This window comes from Rhamphochromis sp. 'chilingali' (genome assembly GCF_963969265.1).
Source record: "Rhamphochromis sp. 'chilingali' genome assembly, chromosome: 2".
In the NCBI taxonomy this organism is placed as follows: Eukaryota; Metazoa; Chordata; class Actinopteri; order Cichliformes; family Cichlidae; genus Rhamphochromis; species Rhamphochromis sp. 'chilingali'.
In genome coordinates, this window is record NC_137930.1 from 26546868 (window position 1) to 26561143 (window position 14276).

The following is a 14276-nucleotide window of genomic DNA, read 5'->3' on the forward strand; positions in this document are numbered from 1 at the left end:
TACCATTGCCAGATCAGCATATACCTGAACCCCGCTTCAGCAGCTGCAGAGGACAGCATAATCAGAATAGCGGTTTAAACCAAGTGTGTGAAATTCTTCACCCTGAACATATACAGCAGCAGCCTTCTGTGATTCAAAGACATCAGCTATGGGAAAATTCAAATCGAGATGCATCAGACCCTGCTGAATCCACGATCCCAGACCTAAGACCTAGTCCCTTGGAAGGGAGAGAAGAACACAATGGGATTCTTCATAGAGGGGTTTCTATCATCAGGAAAGGAACTGGATTTTTAGGACAATCCATTACCACAGTGTCCAACATGTGCAAGTCAGCAATTGTGGCTATTCGTCCCATGTTCTGGAAAATGGTCGAAGAGGTCAGAAATTATGTGGCACACCTGATGTCACGTGCTGTAGGATGTATTTGCATTTGCCTTTACATTTTATTGTTCTTGGTCAACAAAATTCAAGCTATATTAATTTATTTACTTTCATTTTTAGCACAATACCTTTAATTTTCCTCTATGGAAATGGAAAAGGTGAAGAGAACCTAATGTCAGTGCCAACTTTATTTGGCTCTAACTGGACTATGACGATTTTAATAGGGAAATAACTAATAATTGGGGTATAATGGGGTTAATTAGGCTCTTACCATCTCAGTCATGCAAACAACAGTTGAGAACCCAGCCAGTCACGGCAGAAGGCTGCTCCTTCCTGAGCCTGGTTCTGCTGGAGGTTTCTTCCCAACGGGGAGTTTTTCCTCCCCACAGTTGCCAAGTGCTTGCTCATAGGGGATCATCAGATTGCTGGCCTGTCTCTAATACTGTAGGGACTACCTTACAGTATTAGAGACAGGCAGCTGTTGTTTGCATTCAAAGCCACATAAATAAATTTGAATTCTCAATGAAATGAATGGATTTGATTTGATTCCTTTACCTTCACAGAATCCTTTTACTTCAGTTTTGTCTTCTGCTTCTTGGTAGCAATAATTAAGCTTCTTGCCCCATTCATCCTTATGCTCTCCTGTTTTTTCCTAACTGGCATGTCTGACCCGTGGGAGTGCAGACACCACACAGAGAAAGCCTCAGACTTTAAAGCCGGAAACATTTTCAGTGACGTCACAGAACAACGCACCTGCAGTCCACACAGTAGGTGACGTATCATTTAGTTAATCTTATGATTGCCGATCAGGTATGCTTTTAGACTTGTGCTATGTTTGAAATGATAAATGTTACAAGGTCAACAGTAGTAACATTGCTAGCTCCAGTTTTTTTTAAATGAAAGTGACAGATGTTAATGTGGGAAAAGCTTTAACCTTCCCATTGTGATGAATTGACCTGATTTCAAGTTTTAAAATGTAAAAAGAAAATTGTTAAAAGGACCTTTCTTATACAAAATTTCTGCTTGGATTAAAAAGTGTAACCAGCATATAAAATGAAAATGGTTTGACCTGGCAGCCAAAGTGGAGGCTGAAAGGGTCTAAAACTACATCTGTCTTTGCAACTGTGAGAGATATTTCCCCAACACACACACACACACACACACACACACACACACACACACACACACACACACACACACACACACACACACACACACACACACACACACACTCCGTATTCTATTGACCTGACGTGTAAAGTGCAAGAACGCAGGTGTTGTGAACTGTCCTGTTCCTGTGGGCAGTAATGGAGTTGATAATAAGATATCAGCAAAGTTTACTGGAAGTTTTTGGGTTCTGACACTTCTGGATGGCTAAACAAACTGACTCAGGGATATCCTTGCTGTACCACAGAAACAACACAACAGGAGGGTTAAAAACTGAGACCACAGTGAAATTAAGCATTCTTTGGTCAACACTGCCACCTACTGGACTCTACATTAAGGCCTAAGATTTTCAACTTTGGTTTAAATCATCTAGCCACGCAATGTGAGGAAAAGTTCACTCCAAACACAGTGAGGTTCATTCAAAGGAACTTTTATGTAGATGATGGACTTGTACGTGTTATATCAGAAGCTGAAGCAATAAAACTAGTGAAAGAGGCAAGAGAATTGTGTAGCAAGGGTAAACTAAGATTAGACAAAGTTCATACCAAACTGTGAAAATCTGATAAAGTCACTGTCGGGAGAAGAGAGTGCTGAAAGTATTAAGGACTTAGATCTATTGATGGAAAGACCACTTGGTGTTCAGTGGTGCATTTCTTCTGATGAGTTTTAGTTCAGAGTAACTGTAAAAGAGCGCCCAATGACAAGAAGAGGAATTCTGTGCACAATAGCATCAGTGTACGACCCACTGGGATTTGTGGCACCCTTCATCCTAAGAGGAAAACAAATCCTGCAACAGTTATGCCAAGAGAAAGTAGAATGGGACGAGCCACTCTCAGATCAACACTGTCACTGTGGGAATCCTAGATCTTCAAAACTTGTCAAAGGTGAAAGTTCAAAGACGTGTCTTACCTGCAAACACAGGCAGTGTGAACTACACCATTTTTCAGACGCTGGTGTGACAGGCTACGGAAAATGTAGTTATTTAAGAACAGAACAGAACAAAGAAATCAAGGACTTGACTCGAGGGAAGGACATTCAACTGAAGGATAAGACACACAAGCTCTACAGCCTAAGTCCATTTGTTGATGAGCAGGGAGTACTTAGGGTGGGAGGACAAGAGCAACTCTACACCCATATATCAAACATCCTGCCATTATCCCCAAATCAAGTCATGTTGTGTTTACTTATTAAACAGTACCACGAAAAGGTGCAGCATCAAGGAAGAGGAATAACTGTCACTGAGCTGCGCTCCAATAGAGTATGCATTACAGGATGCAGCGATTCAGTTGCTTCTCACATCTACAAGTGCACAACCTGCACAAAGTACAGGAGACATAGTCAAGATCATGGGAGGTCAGATTTACCAGAGGATAGAATGGAAACAACACCCCCATTCTCCTACTGTGGCATTGACTGTCTTGGACCTTTTTATGTAAAAGAGGGTAGAAAAGAACTTAAAAGGAATGGTCTTCTTTGTACATGTATGTGTTCTAGAGCAATACATAATGAAATGTTGGATGACCTTACAACTGATCATTTTATGAATGCATCATGTTGTTTTATTTCTATTTGTGGACATGTAATCAGGTGTGACCAAGGTACTAAATTATTTTGGTGCTAAGGGAGAGCTTTTGAGGGCAGCATGGTGGCACGGTGGTTAGCACTGTTGCCTCACAGCAAGAAGGTCCTGAGTTCAATTCCAACCGTGTTTGCATGGGTTATCTCCGGGTACTCCGGCTTCCTCCCACTGTCCAAAGACATGCAGTTTGTAGGGATAGGTTAATTGAAAAATCTAAATTGCCCGTAGGTGCGAATGGTTGTCCATCCCTGTGTGTTAGACTGGCGACCTGTCCAGGGTGTACCCCACCTCTCGCCCTATGACAGCTGGGATAGGCTCCAGCGCCCCCCGCGACCCTGAAAAAAAAGGAGAAATGGATGGAGAGCTTTTAAATGCACTGAATGATTTTGACAAAGAACAGTTGAAACAATGCAGATGTAAGTTTGTTCTGAGCACCCCTCTTCAAGCCACATGAGAGGTTTTTGGGGAAGGCAAATTAGGACTATTAGATGCGTTTTAACGACTATTCTAGATCACACTTCTAAGAGACTTGACACTTCCTCACTCAGAACGTGTCTTTATGAAGTTATGGTTATTGTGAATAGCACCTAGTAGTAGTAGAGAACCTAAATGACCCAAATTTAGAGCCTCGTACACCAAATCATATTCTCATGATGAAGGCCAGCATTATTCTACCTGCTCCTGGCAAATTTGTGAGCAGGGACCTGTACTTGAGAAGGAGATGGCGCCAAGTTTAGTTTTTAGCCAATTAATTCTGGACAAGGTGGAAGAAGGAATATCTTCTCACTCTTCAACAGAGACAGATCTGGCAAAAAGATAAAAGGAGTGCAAAGGTGAAAGATATTGTTATTCTTCAAGAAGACAATTCTCCAAGGAAAAAGTGGAAACTGGCAAGAGTAACAGAGGTATATCCAAGCGTAGATGGAAGTATTAGAATGGTTAAGCTTTTTCTCTGTGATTCAATTTTGGATAGGGATGGGAAAAGGACTGTCAAACCAGCGTATCTTGATAGGCCAGTACACAAAACTGTGCTATTGCTAGAAGCAGAATAAATGCTAAAATGTAAGCATGTTCCTACTATAATGTGTTTAGGCAGAAATCACAATAGGTTTGTCATTTGGTGGGAGTTTTACTGCCATACTTTTAGTTAACATATTTTGTTTTGCACTATGCATATTTTATATGTCATTAGGACATTTATTGTGGAAATTCTCATGTAGGAACTATTGTACTGCATGTTGGTTCCACTGGTGCACCTGAGGAAGATGCATGCCCATGCTGAGGTATGACCATGGCAAGCTGAAGCTGGAGAGACAAATTTAAGTCAGAAGAAGTTCAAATGTTCTTAAAAATATCTGTAAGGTGTTTATTTCTGCCTCAAAGCATGGGCCAGTATGTTTTGCATATTATATCGATGACTTTATGTCTCTGTTTCACCCGTCTTTCTATTTCATTGAATTTACATTGTGTTTTAGTTCAACGGTTGTGAGTTTGTGATCAAGTTGATGCTGTAACAATATCAACCCCGAGACCTTACAACTCACTTTAAAGCCAACTTCATGCCATCAATAAAAATAACTCTTTGACTTAAAGAAGAGGTGGAAGTGATAAATATGTTTTCCAATAAATCTGATGGCCTACTAATAAAAGCACTCAGTGTAATTTAGACTAAATTAAGTGAAATATATGTCTACTATCAGACTAGAAGACGGAAAACACATCATAAGATGTTTACTTGAATTCTCAGCAACTTTGGTCCTCAGCCAATAAAAAAAATATGAAACTTTTACTGTGACGTCATAGAAAAACTCACCAAGGTCAAATCTTATTATGTTTACACGCAAACACATATCATCATTCTCGGGTTGAGCAACGCTACGGCTTCACTACATCTGTTTGTTCTGTACAAAAAGACGTGCAGGTCACTTAAAAATATCTCACCCTGTGTTTCTCTGCCTGTGGTAGAGGTGGAACCAGATCAAGTGGAGCTGATTCTTGAACAGCCTCAAGTCAGAGCTGGATTGACCTTCTGTCACCAGGTACTGATGAGCCCGCTGTGGAGAAACATCACTGATGATGTTCATGAATCCCCAGCTGACTCTGGTAACCTTAATACAGCACAGAAAAAATGTCACAATATTCATTTATGTTGTGATTATTGTGATAATAACAGAAACAGATGCATCTATGTCATCATCTTTGAGCTTTTACACTTAACATAATTATAAAAACATGAGTATAAAAGGTGTTAAAACTCTGATGCCATCTTGGAATACTGCACTTTGTTCATGTCATTACAACATTTCTCTCTTTCTAATCATATATCTAGATGTTATGTCAACACACATTTAATCTACATTATAAGAGTGCCTTTGTGATAAATGTGTCTTTCATTCTTGAATTAACTGGTTAAATATTTAATCTAACTAAACCCTAAAGATGGAGTCAGAAGACAACAGTCACCTGAAGGGGCTGAAAATTGTAAAGACCCTACAGAACAATCAGTAAATGTGAGTAAATCTGTGATTCTGCGAGTAACACACTGGGTTCAGTTTGGAGGTTGAACTCTCACTCACCAGGATTGACAGCTGTCTGTGCCACAGTTAAACTCATGCAGTGCTAATTTAAAAACTCTCAAATATTTTGGACAATTTATATTTTTCTATCACAAAAAATACACGTCTTCATTGAAGTAAACACACAGAGCAATTAATATATATTTTTAAATATAATTTTTCTTTATTTTAATTATCAAATTACAAATAAAAAAAACAACCCACCTAACGAGCCCTGGTCAACCCCTCACTTGAATTTTTGATTTTCAGTTTAAGGCAATTAAATTCAATCCAAAGATTCAACCCCAACAATCAAGTGATTCCCTATGAGCAACGGTGGACAGGAAAAACTCCCTTTTAACAGGAAGAAACCTGTGACAGAACCAGGCTCAGTGTGGGGCAGTCTTCTGTCATGACTGGTTGGGAGGTGAGGGCAAAATAAAACTGAACATAAATGAGAGCACAGTATAGTTATTATGTTATAATTAGCCAATCAAGGTGGGCAGGTAATAAATAGCGCCCGTTATGGCAAGACCTAGACCTAGACCTAGACCTACGTTACTTGCGAAGTTGGCAAAAGCACTCTGTGGTGCTTTCTCACGCCTCACATTCTCAGTCTCTTTCTTTCGTACACTCAACTCCCTTTCAATGTTGTCCATCCTTGCATTAATCATTCTATTTTGCTCTATGAGAGCCTCTAAACGCTGAGCTATTCTCTCCATTGACTAACTTTGTAACTGCTGCAGGGACAAGTGTCAAAAGAAAAAAAATGTTCCCTGAATTATTTAAATGTAAAGGTATTACCTTTGTCAAAGACTCCTGCTTTGCAAAAACAAGTCGCTGTTACCGAAGACGCACCAAGGTAAACTGTGTTAAAGCACCTCTATTTATAAACTCATGTGGCAGAGATGGTGACGTCAACCGTCACGGGAGACTGTGACGTGCGGTCGACCGTCACGTCACAGTCTCCCCTTTGAGAAGATCAAAGGATCAAAGAATAGCTCCGTGTCATTCCGCGCATGCTCAGATCATGCGTATTGAAACGAACGGGATATTTATTTATTCATTTTAAATACCTTGCTATATAACAAAGGCGACTGCGCACTCAAAGGACGAGGAGAGTTCAAAATAGGGCTGTTCGATATAACGACACATATGGATGACGATATGAAAAAGTCTATCGCTTCATATTACGGCAATATTTTTTTCATGGTTTTTATGGCTGTATCCCAATTCAGGGTCTGCAGCCTTAAAGTACGCAGCCTCAATGGTCCTCAAGGGCCGTGTACTCAAAGACCGCTAAGGCCGGAAGTGCGAGGCTTGTGAAATGGGACGGTCTAGCCTCCGTCGCGCTGCCCAGGTTGCCTAGCAACCATGATAGCTGGAAACGTGTGGTTGACAGAAATTAAGGAGAACATATTTTGTTCGTTTGTTTGTTTCTACATGAGCTTTGTGTGATTTAATAAGCATCTGAGGCTGAGACCACAGGACTGTAAAACATGATTGTTGCATGCTTGCATATTTCTGAAAACATCTTAGTGGTGTGGCAGCCATGGGTTGAGCCAGCCCTGCAAACCCTGTGGATGGACGATGCAGTGGACAGTGGGAGGAAGCATCCTAAAGCTCTCTTTGCAGACCAGCCTGTGTGATTCTCCACTCGCCGACCAGAAAAGACAAACGGCGGGTCTCAGTTGCAGCACCTCATCCATTCTGTATGCATGAAGCTGCACGCATGTATCACCTTCATTCAAAAAAAAGGAGCCAGCTATTTTATTACTGTTGACCTTGTAACATTTATCACTTTAAACATAGCACAAGTCAAAAAGCATACCTGATAGGCAATCATAAGATAAAGCTCGTAAGCACTTACCTGTGGAAGTGCTTCAGTATTTATTGCATTTGGCAGTAACTGTGGTTCTAGCTGAAGCATTTACAGTATTTTTGAAGGAGGCGAATTCATCGTCTTATCTGACAAAAATCAACGCCTTTTCCTGTTATTTGTGACCATTTTGTAAACAAATATGCTTCTTAGAGTTGACATTATTAAAAATCCTGAATTGGTGTAAAAGTAAAAAAAAAAACACTTTCCCCTCTTTTTCTCTGGTAAAACCTTTTTGGTGGGCTGCAAATACTTCCTCTGTGTAGACAGTAGTCGTGTTGTTATTCGCTAACTTAACGGGAAAGCTTAAAATGAGTTGAGGCTTAAAGCTAAAGCTGAAGTGAAGAGACACTGAAGGACTGAAGAGGTCACTACATGCTGAAACAAATCCAGTTTGAAGCAGGTGGCTTTTCTAAGCCCGACTCTGGAATTTTGTTTGCTGTTGTGATGAGAGCAGAGCAGCACGTTTGAATGACTGCGTGTTTAATTCACAGAAACGCCAATGCAGCCATGGGTGTCCTGCTGTCCAAATCCATGGATGACAATTTAAAAAAGCAACAAGAATTCATGCTAACGAATGCACGGCTGCAGGTGAGTGAAAGTGCACCCACTCGCACATCACCTCTGACCTCTGCTGTGACATCTTTCACTAGTGAAAGATGGTGAAAGCGAAAAAGCAAAAAAAAAAAAGCAGATTTTTAATTATCTTTTAACACATAAAATTGCCCCAAACCTTCCCACCAAAAGGTTTTACCTTCATACTTTGAAATTGTACTAGTTGCAGATGCTGAAATGATGTCGGACTAAGTTTAAATTGTGCACTTGTTTATTTGCATTATTTTTGTATCAGCTCCATGAGTACAGGAGACATCCACAGCAACTGTAGGTCTGCAAACATTTTTAATCTCTATGACTACAACCAAATCCATTTAGACCCACTACTTTCCCACTACTCTCTGGAGGAGGTAATTAACTACACTGCTCATTGTCTGAGTAGTGTGATCACTGTGCGTTACTTCCTTTGTCCCACACACTGACACAAACCCCTGTCCTAATGATGACACGCATACCATCTTTCTTTTAGTGTTTAAGTATTACTACACACCAAAGTCAAAAACCAGCCCAAAGTGATTTCACAGCAGGTACCACTGTGATTCTACTTAAAGAGGAAACTTGCACAGGTAGAAAAAAAGTTTGTTACCCTGGTGAAGATCATGCTATGGCTTCAATTTTTAGTCACAAAAAGAAATTCTTCTGTGGAAATACACCACTGGGCTCAGATGTTCATATTGCTGTCTTAAGCAGGAGGAACTTTCTTTGGAAAGATGGAGTCAAAGAGGGTCAAAGCTTTCTGAAATCTTTCCAAATTACTGTAACTGTAAGATGCTTTTTTAAATGCCTATTTTCAATCCCCTGGCAATATTTCAATAGAATTGAAATCTTAGCATTGGTTAGGCGCCTCAGGTCTTCTCCTTGAGTCCTTTCTTTGTGGATTTACTAGTACATTTAGGAACATTACTCCATATCCAATTTTGGACAAATCATTTTTAAAAGCATGAGAGCATACAGAGTGCCCAAAAGTCAAAGTTTGCAAACATGTAAAAAAAAAAAAAAAAACCTTAATCCACAAAAAAAAAAACCCTAACATGAAATATTTTGTATTCATCAGGAATACCTGCTGCACATATTTCCCGCATGTATTTGCTCTGCTTTTCTTTCTCACATGTTACATCTGTTTCTTTTCCTTCTTCCAATGTGTAGATCATGATGATTTGTGTGCATCTGTTTTCAAGTTAGTGTCCCGCCTTGTGTTCATACTTGCACCCTTCACAAATGTCACCCTCGGAGTGCGTTGGTTCATTTCTGCTTTTTCCAGTCCTGTCCCAGAGTCACAGTCTGCTGCTTGTCTGAGCTTGCCAAAACCAAATCTTTTCCTTTTGATATTCCCACCAGCAGATATGTTTGTCTAGTTTTGAATTGCACATCTACACTAATAGGGCTAATTTATCACTTATGGGTTCGTAGCTATCCCATACAAACAGCCTGTAGAAACAGAAAATGGTAAAGAATGTTATACAAAGACCCTGAAGTCTTTAATGTAGATGACACATTATCATTATTATTGTTGTTATAAGTGTTCATTATTATTATCTGCTTCATTTTTATAAGATGGAGACCCTGCAGCATCTATGTACTTAGATGCTGGAGTGAGTTTCAGGATAGTTTATTCAAATTTAACATCCTCTATCTTCCATTTACTTCCTTTTTTGTGACCCAGATGAAGCCGTCATGAAAGCTGACCTTTCAGCGAACGTGTCACCCCATTTCCCGTTCCTGCAGCTCATACACATGGTGTGGAGGAGCGGGAAATGCTTTCTTTTCATAAATGCATTCTTCACTCATTCACAACATGGGCCGTTAAAGGGGGACACCCTTAAGTGTGCTCAGACTACTCACTAGTTTGTTTCAGCAGATGCTGGCTTTAAAAGAACAAACACTGTCAATTATAGAGGTCATTCCTGTAATTTCCATTGAACCTAAAGAGTGTACAGCCAAGAGTCGATGTCAGGAGTACGAAACACCCAGATTGTGGAGATGAAAAGTTTGTCACTTCCTCCTTCCCTAGAGCGTAGTGTTTGTAGTTGGCATGTTTACAGCAGTGGATTCCAGGGTTTAGTTTCATGACTTAAAAAAAATGCCAAAGAAACTTCTCAAGCATACATAGAAGTTCAGTCTGTGCTCCCAACTAATCACATCTCTGTTCACGTAATGTACACTTCCTACAAGTTTTTAGGGGCTTTTTTTTTAAAAAAGTACTAAGCCTTTGGTGCTTATGGAGATCTCTTTTAAACTGTCTGTACTCTCATAAAACAATTAACTGATGAATCAGATGATTATTTACAGCTCTGATCAACGGTATGCTGGCTCCCATCATACCTCTCAGTTTCATATTTGCCTACCAGATGGACAGCGCCTATGGAACGCTTATTAATCGTATGAGAGGTAAAGCTACACACTTACAGGCATCATCATCTTAAGGAAACCTGTTTAACATTTAAAAAGAGGGTGCACAGACGGGTAAATAAATCCTTATCAAGCATTATATAGTGATTCTTTGCTTTGGTTTTAGAGGATTATTTTACTTTGAACAGCAGAACACAGACTCACTATATCCAGAAAACACAGGCTCTAATATACAGTTAGGTCCATATATATATTTAAATACGTGAATAGTGTCTGTTTACCAAAACAATTTCCACTTTCCGCTATGATGGGCATCTATATAATGTGTAGACGCCCAGCTTTCATATGAGAAAATCCACATTCAAATCGGATGAAGGTTTTGGAGTTCCGGCCCCTTAACGTGTGCCCCCCGCTTTTTAAAGGGACAAAAAGTAATTGGACATTTGACTGAAAGGCTATTTCATGGGCAGGTGTGGGCACTTCCTTTGTTATGTCATTATCAATTAAGCAGATAGAAGCCCTGGAGTTGATTTGAGGTGTGGCGCTTGCATTAGCAAGATTCAAATGAATACATTTTATTTTATTTGTCCAGTTACTTTTGATGTCCTGAAATGATGGGATTGCATTTTAGTTCTCACATTTTTGTGCAATCTTTTTGTTCAACCCACTGAATTAAGGCTGACAGTCGGCAGTTCAACTGGATCTGAGTTAATTATATTTAAAGTTGTTATATTTAAAATTAATTGTGGTAATGAACAGAACCAAAATGCTAAAAAAGAAAAAGTCTCTGTCCAAATGGACCTTACTGTTTACCAAATAATGCATCTAAATGTTTAACAAATATTGTGTTTAGTTATTCATTAATGACATTTTTAAAAAAGATTGCAGTCACTAATTATACCCATTAAATGTGTTTTTCATGATGTCTTTAGGGGAAGCTGAGAATATCATGGAGACTGAAAATGACCGTCTACAGTTACCTCAAGGGACTCCAACCTTTGAGAGCATAGAGAAGGCCCGCCGTGCTAAAAGCAGCCTCAGCGCCTTCTTGGAGAAATAATGTAATTAGTTATTGTCTAACAGCGTGGTTCCAGAGAGGAGCTGCAGCCACTGTACATTTCGTTTTCAACAAACCACAAAGACGGGGAAGTGGCTCACAAAGAAACCTCAGGTTTAGCTGTCCAAAACATACCCACTCCCTAAACGATACACAACTATACTTTATGTAGCATTAAGGTAAAAGCGGCCTCAGCTCCTTCTTGGAGAAATAATGTAATAATTTATAGAACAAACGTCCTCTATCATGGAAAATTTTAAGGCTCTGCTATTTCTCTCTGTCAGGTTGACCTTTATTGAACGAAAGGCTCCTTATTCTGTCTCATTTCAGTCTTTCAGATACACCAATCGGGCATTACATTATGACTACCTAACTAACACTGTGTTGGTCGCCCTTTTGCTGCCAAAGCGGCCCTGACCCATCACATGATATCTGGCACCAAGATGCCAGGTGTGGCCTCCGTGTTGAATAGTCTGAATCAGTGTTACTCACTTTGCTAGTGGTCATAATGTTATGCCTGATTGGTGTATGCCACATGTTGATCCATGAGTTAAGTTTTATTACAGTGTTATAAGAGCATTGTGTGACCACAGCAGATAACTTGTCTCTAAATATTGCACAATTGCAGTTATATCATCAGTGTTTTCTTTAGGTTGTTATTTTCCAGGGTTTGCTTTGATTATGTATGATGGACTTGAAGGGAAATTGATAGTAATATTAATCAGTTTATGTTATCTCTCTGGGGGGTTTTGTTGTATTTAGATGAACAAGAATACCAGCTGCTATAAGCCTGGTTCATGAATGTAATGATGATGATTGAACAAAGTGGTAAGACAATGATTGTTGACTTTGGTCAAAGCTGCAATTAGACCAGTGCAGAGCAGAAATTCTCTTAAACACTCTTCATAACAGCTCATTTTATCTGGCTCTTATGTGTAATACGTCGCCTTTAAAAAGCTCCTGAAACACTGATGACTGTTGCAGGTCACTTGCCTCTCTGTTTAGATGATAGACTGTATGCAAAAGATGGACGTAGCATCCAAACCCTCCACTTTTTCTCCTTTACATTCAGCTCCTGCTGTCCTGGAACAGCAAAGGCTTGCCCTTTCTTTCTCATTTCAGTGGCTACAATCCATCCTTTGTATTCAGTCTGTGGTTCTTTTCTATCCAGGTCATAGACGTGATACTTTCTAAGAAGCTTTGTTTTGATGAAATGCCCTCTGCCAGGCTGGTAACTTTTGCAGTTGCCGATAACCAACAGCTGAAGTGATCAAAATGTAATGGTGCATTATTGGTAAAGATTCTCAGACATTTGTATTGACAGATAAAATGTATTATTTTCAACACTAAAATTTTAATTGTAGGTGTGAGGGAGCTTCAATACAAAGCTGTTGGACCTCCAACTTTTTTAAGCCATCACAGTAGATTCCAAGGTGCTGATATCTATACTTTGTGTTTGACATCTGGAAAAAATTTTAAATTAATAAAAAAAGAAAATTGAAAAGATTTCAGTGTCTGAATTGATCTTTGTGACAAGGACACCCCCTGAATGCAAAGCTGTAGAGCAGGGATGTCAGTGTTTCTGTTAATGTAATGAGATCTTTTAATCTCAAAGAGCAGCAACTTAAGCAGTATGTGGGGTTTGTTTGTTTTTTAACGTGATAATGAAATGCTGCATATTAAATGACATTTCTCAGGATGACTCTTTGGGCTTAAATTGTTAGAAGTTAATGTGTAAAGTTATGTCCTCTTTCATATTTTCCACAGCCATTCAGTGGACTGGAGTGGAGCATATTTCACAGTTTGAGTGTGAGAGGATTCCCCAACAGAGAAACAGTGAAACTAGCAGAGCCAGAGCTCAGCAAAGGCCAGAAATATTAAAGATCCTACTTTGTGCATCCTCAAAACACGCTGGCACTCCATCTTCTTGTGAGCCCTTGAGGGTCGGCCTCTGTTTCCTCCCAAAGTTGTGGGGGCCTGCTGCATCCTCCACATAATATCTGTGTGGCAACACTTGATGTCTACCAAGAAGAAGGAGAGGAGGCGGCACAAGCAGGACAAGCCGAAACAGTTGAAGGCACAGGTGCAGACGGGGAGCTTTCAGGAACCTGTGTCTGAGCCAAACTTGCTGCACAAGTGTCTCCTGAACAGCTACCTGCACGATGTAGTGCTGCAACTGAGACCCGCCGTTTGCCTTTTCTGGTCGGCGAGTGGAGAATCGCACAGGCTGGTCTGCAAAGAGAGCTTTAGGATGCTTCCTCCCACTGTCCACTGCATCGTCCATCCACAGGGTTTGCAGGGCTGGCTCAACCCATGGCTGCCACACCACTAAGATGTTTTCAGAAATATGCAAGCATGCAACAATCATGTTTTACAGTCCTGTGGTCTCAGCCTCAGATGCTTATTAAATCACACAAAGCTCATGTAGAAACAAACAAACGAACAAAATATGTTCTCCTTAATTTCTGTCAACCACACGTTTCCAGCTATCATGGTTTCTAGGCAACCTGGGCAGCGCGACGGAGGCTAGACCGTCCCATTTCACAAGCCTCGCACTTCCGGCCTTAGCGGTCTTTGAGTACACGGCCCTTGAGGACCATTGAGGCTGCGTACTTTAAGGCTGCAGACCCTGAATTGGGATACAGCCATAAAAACCATGAAAAAAATATTGCCGTAATATGAAGCGATAGACTT

General features: G+C 40.1%; 1 protein-coding gene and 2 long non-coding RNA genes across 3 annotated transcripts in view; 2 read left to right on the top strand and 1 right to left on the bottom strand.

Annotated features, from left to right (window-relative positions):
* Window positions 1-1508: 1508 nt before the first annotated feature.
* On the bottom strand, window positions 1509-6527 carry LOC308393035. The gene is made up of 3 exons (XR_013970911.1): window positions 6487-6527; window positions 5069-5235; window positions 1509-3462 (listed from the first exon to the last, which is right to left on the bottom strand). It is a non-coding gene; the product is annotated as an uncharacterized lncRNA (long non-coding RNA).
* Window positions 6528-8071: 1544 nt separating this feature from the next.
* LOC308391962 (plasminogen receptor (KT)-like) overlaps window positions 8072-14276 on the top strand; it is a gene marked incomplete at its 5' end in the record, with an annotated part of 45774 nt that continues 39569 nt past the window's right edge. The window contains one exon of the mRNA XM_080874795.1: window positions 8072-8152. Coding sequence (XP_080730921.1) covers window positions 8072-8152 — 81 coding nt within the window. The remainder of the gene's footprint in view (window positions 8153-14276) is intronic.
* LOC308391963 lies at window positions 10463-13088 on the top strand. Its single transcript, XR_013970729.1, has 2 exons — window positions 10463-10564; window positions 11458-13088. It is a non-coding gene; the product is annotated as an uncharacterized lncRNA (long non-coding RNA).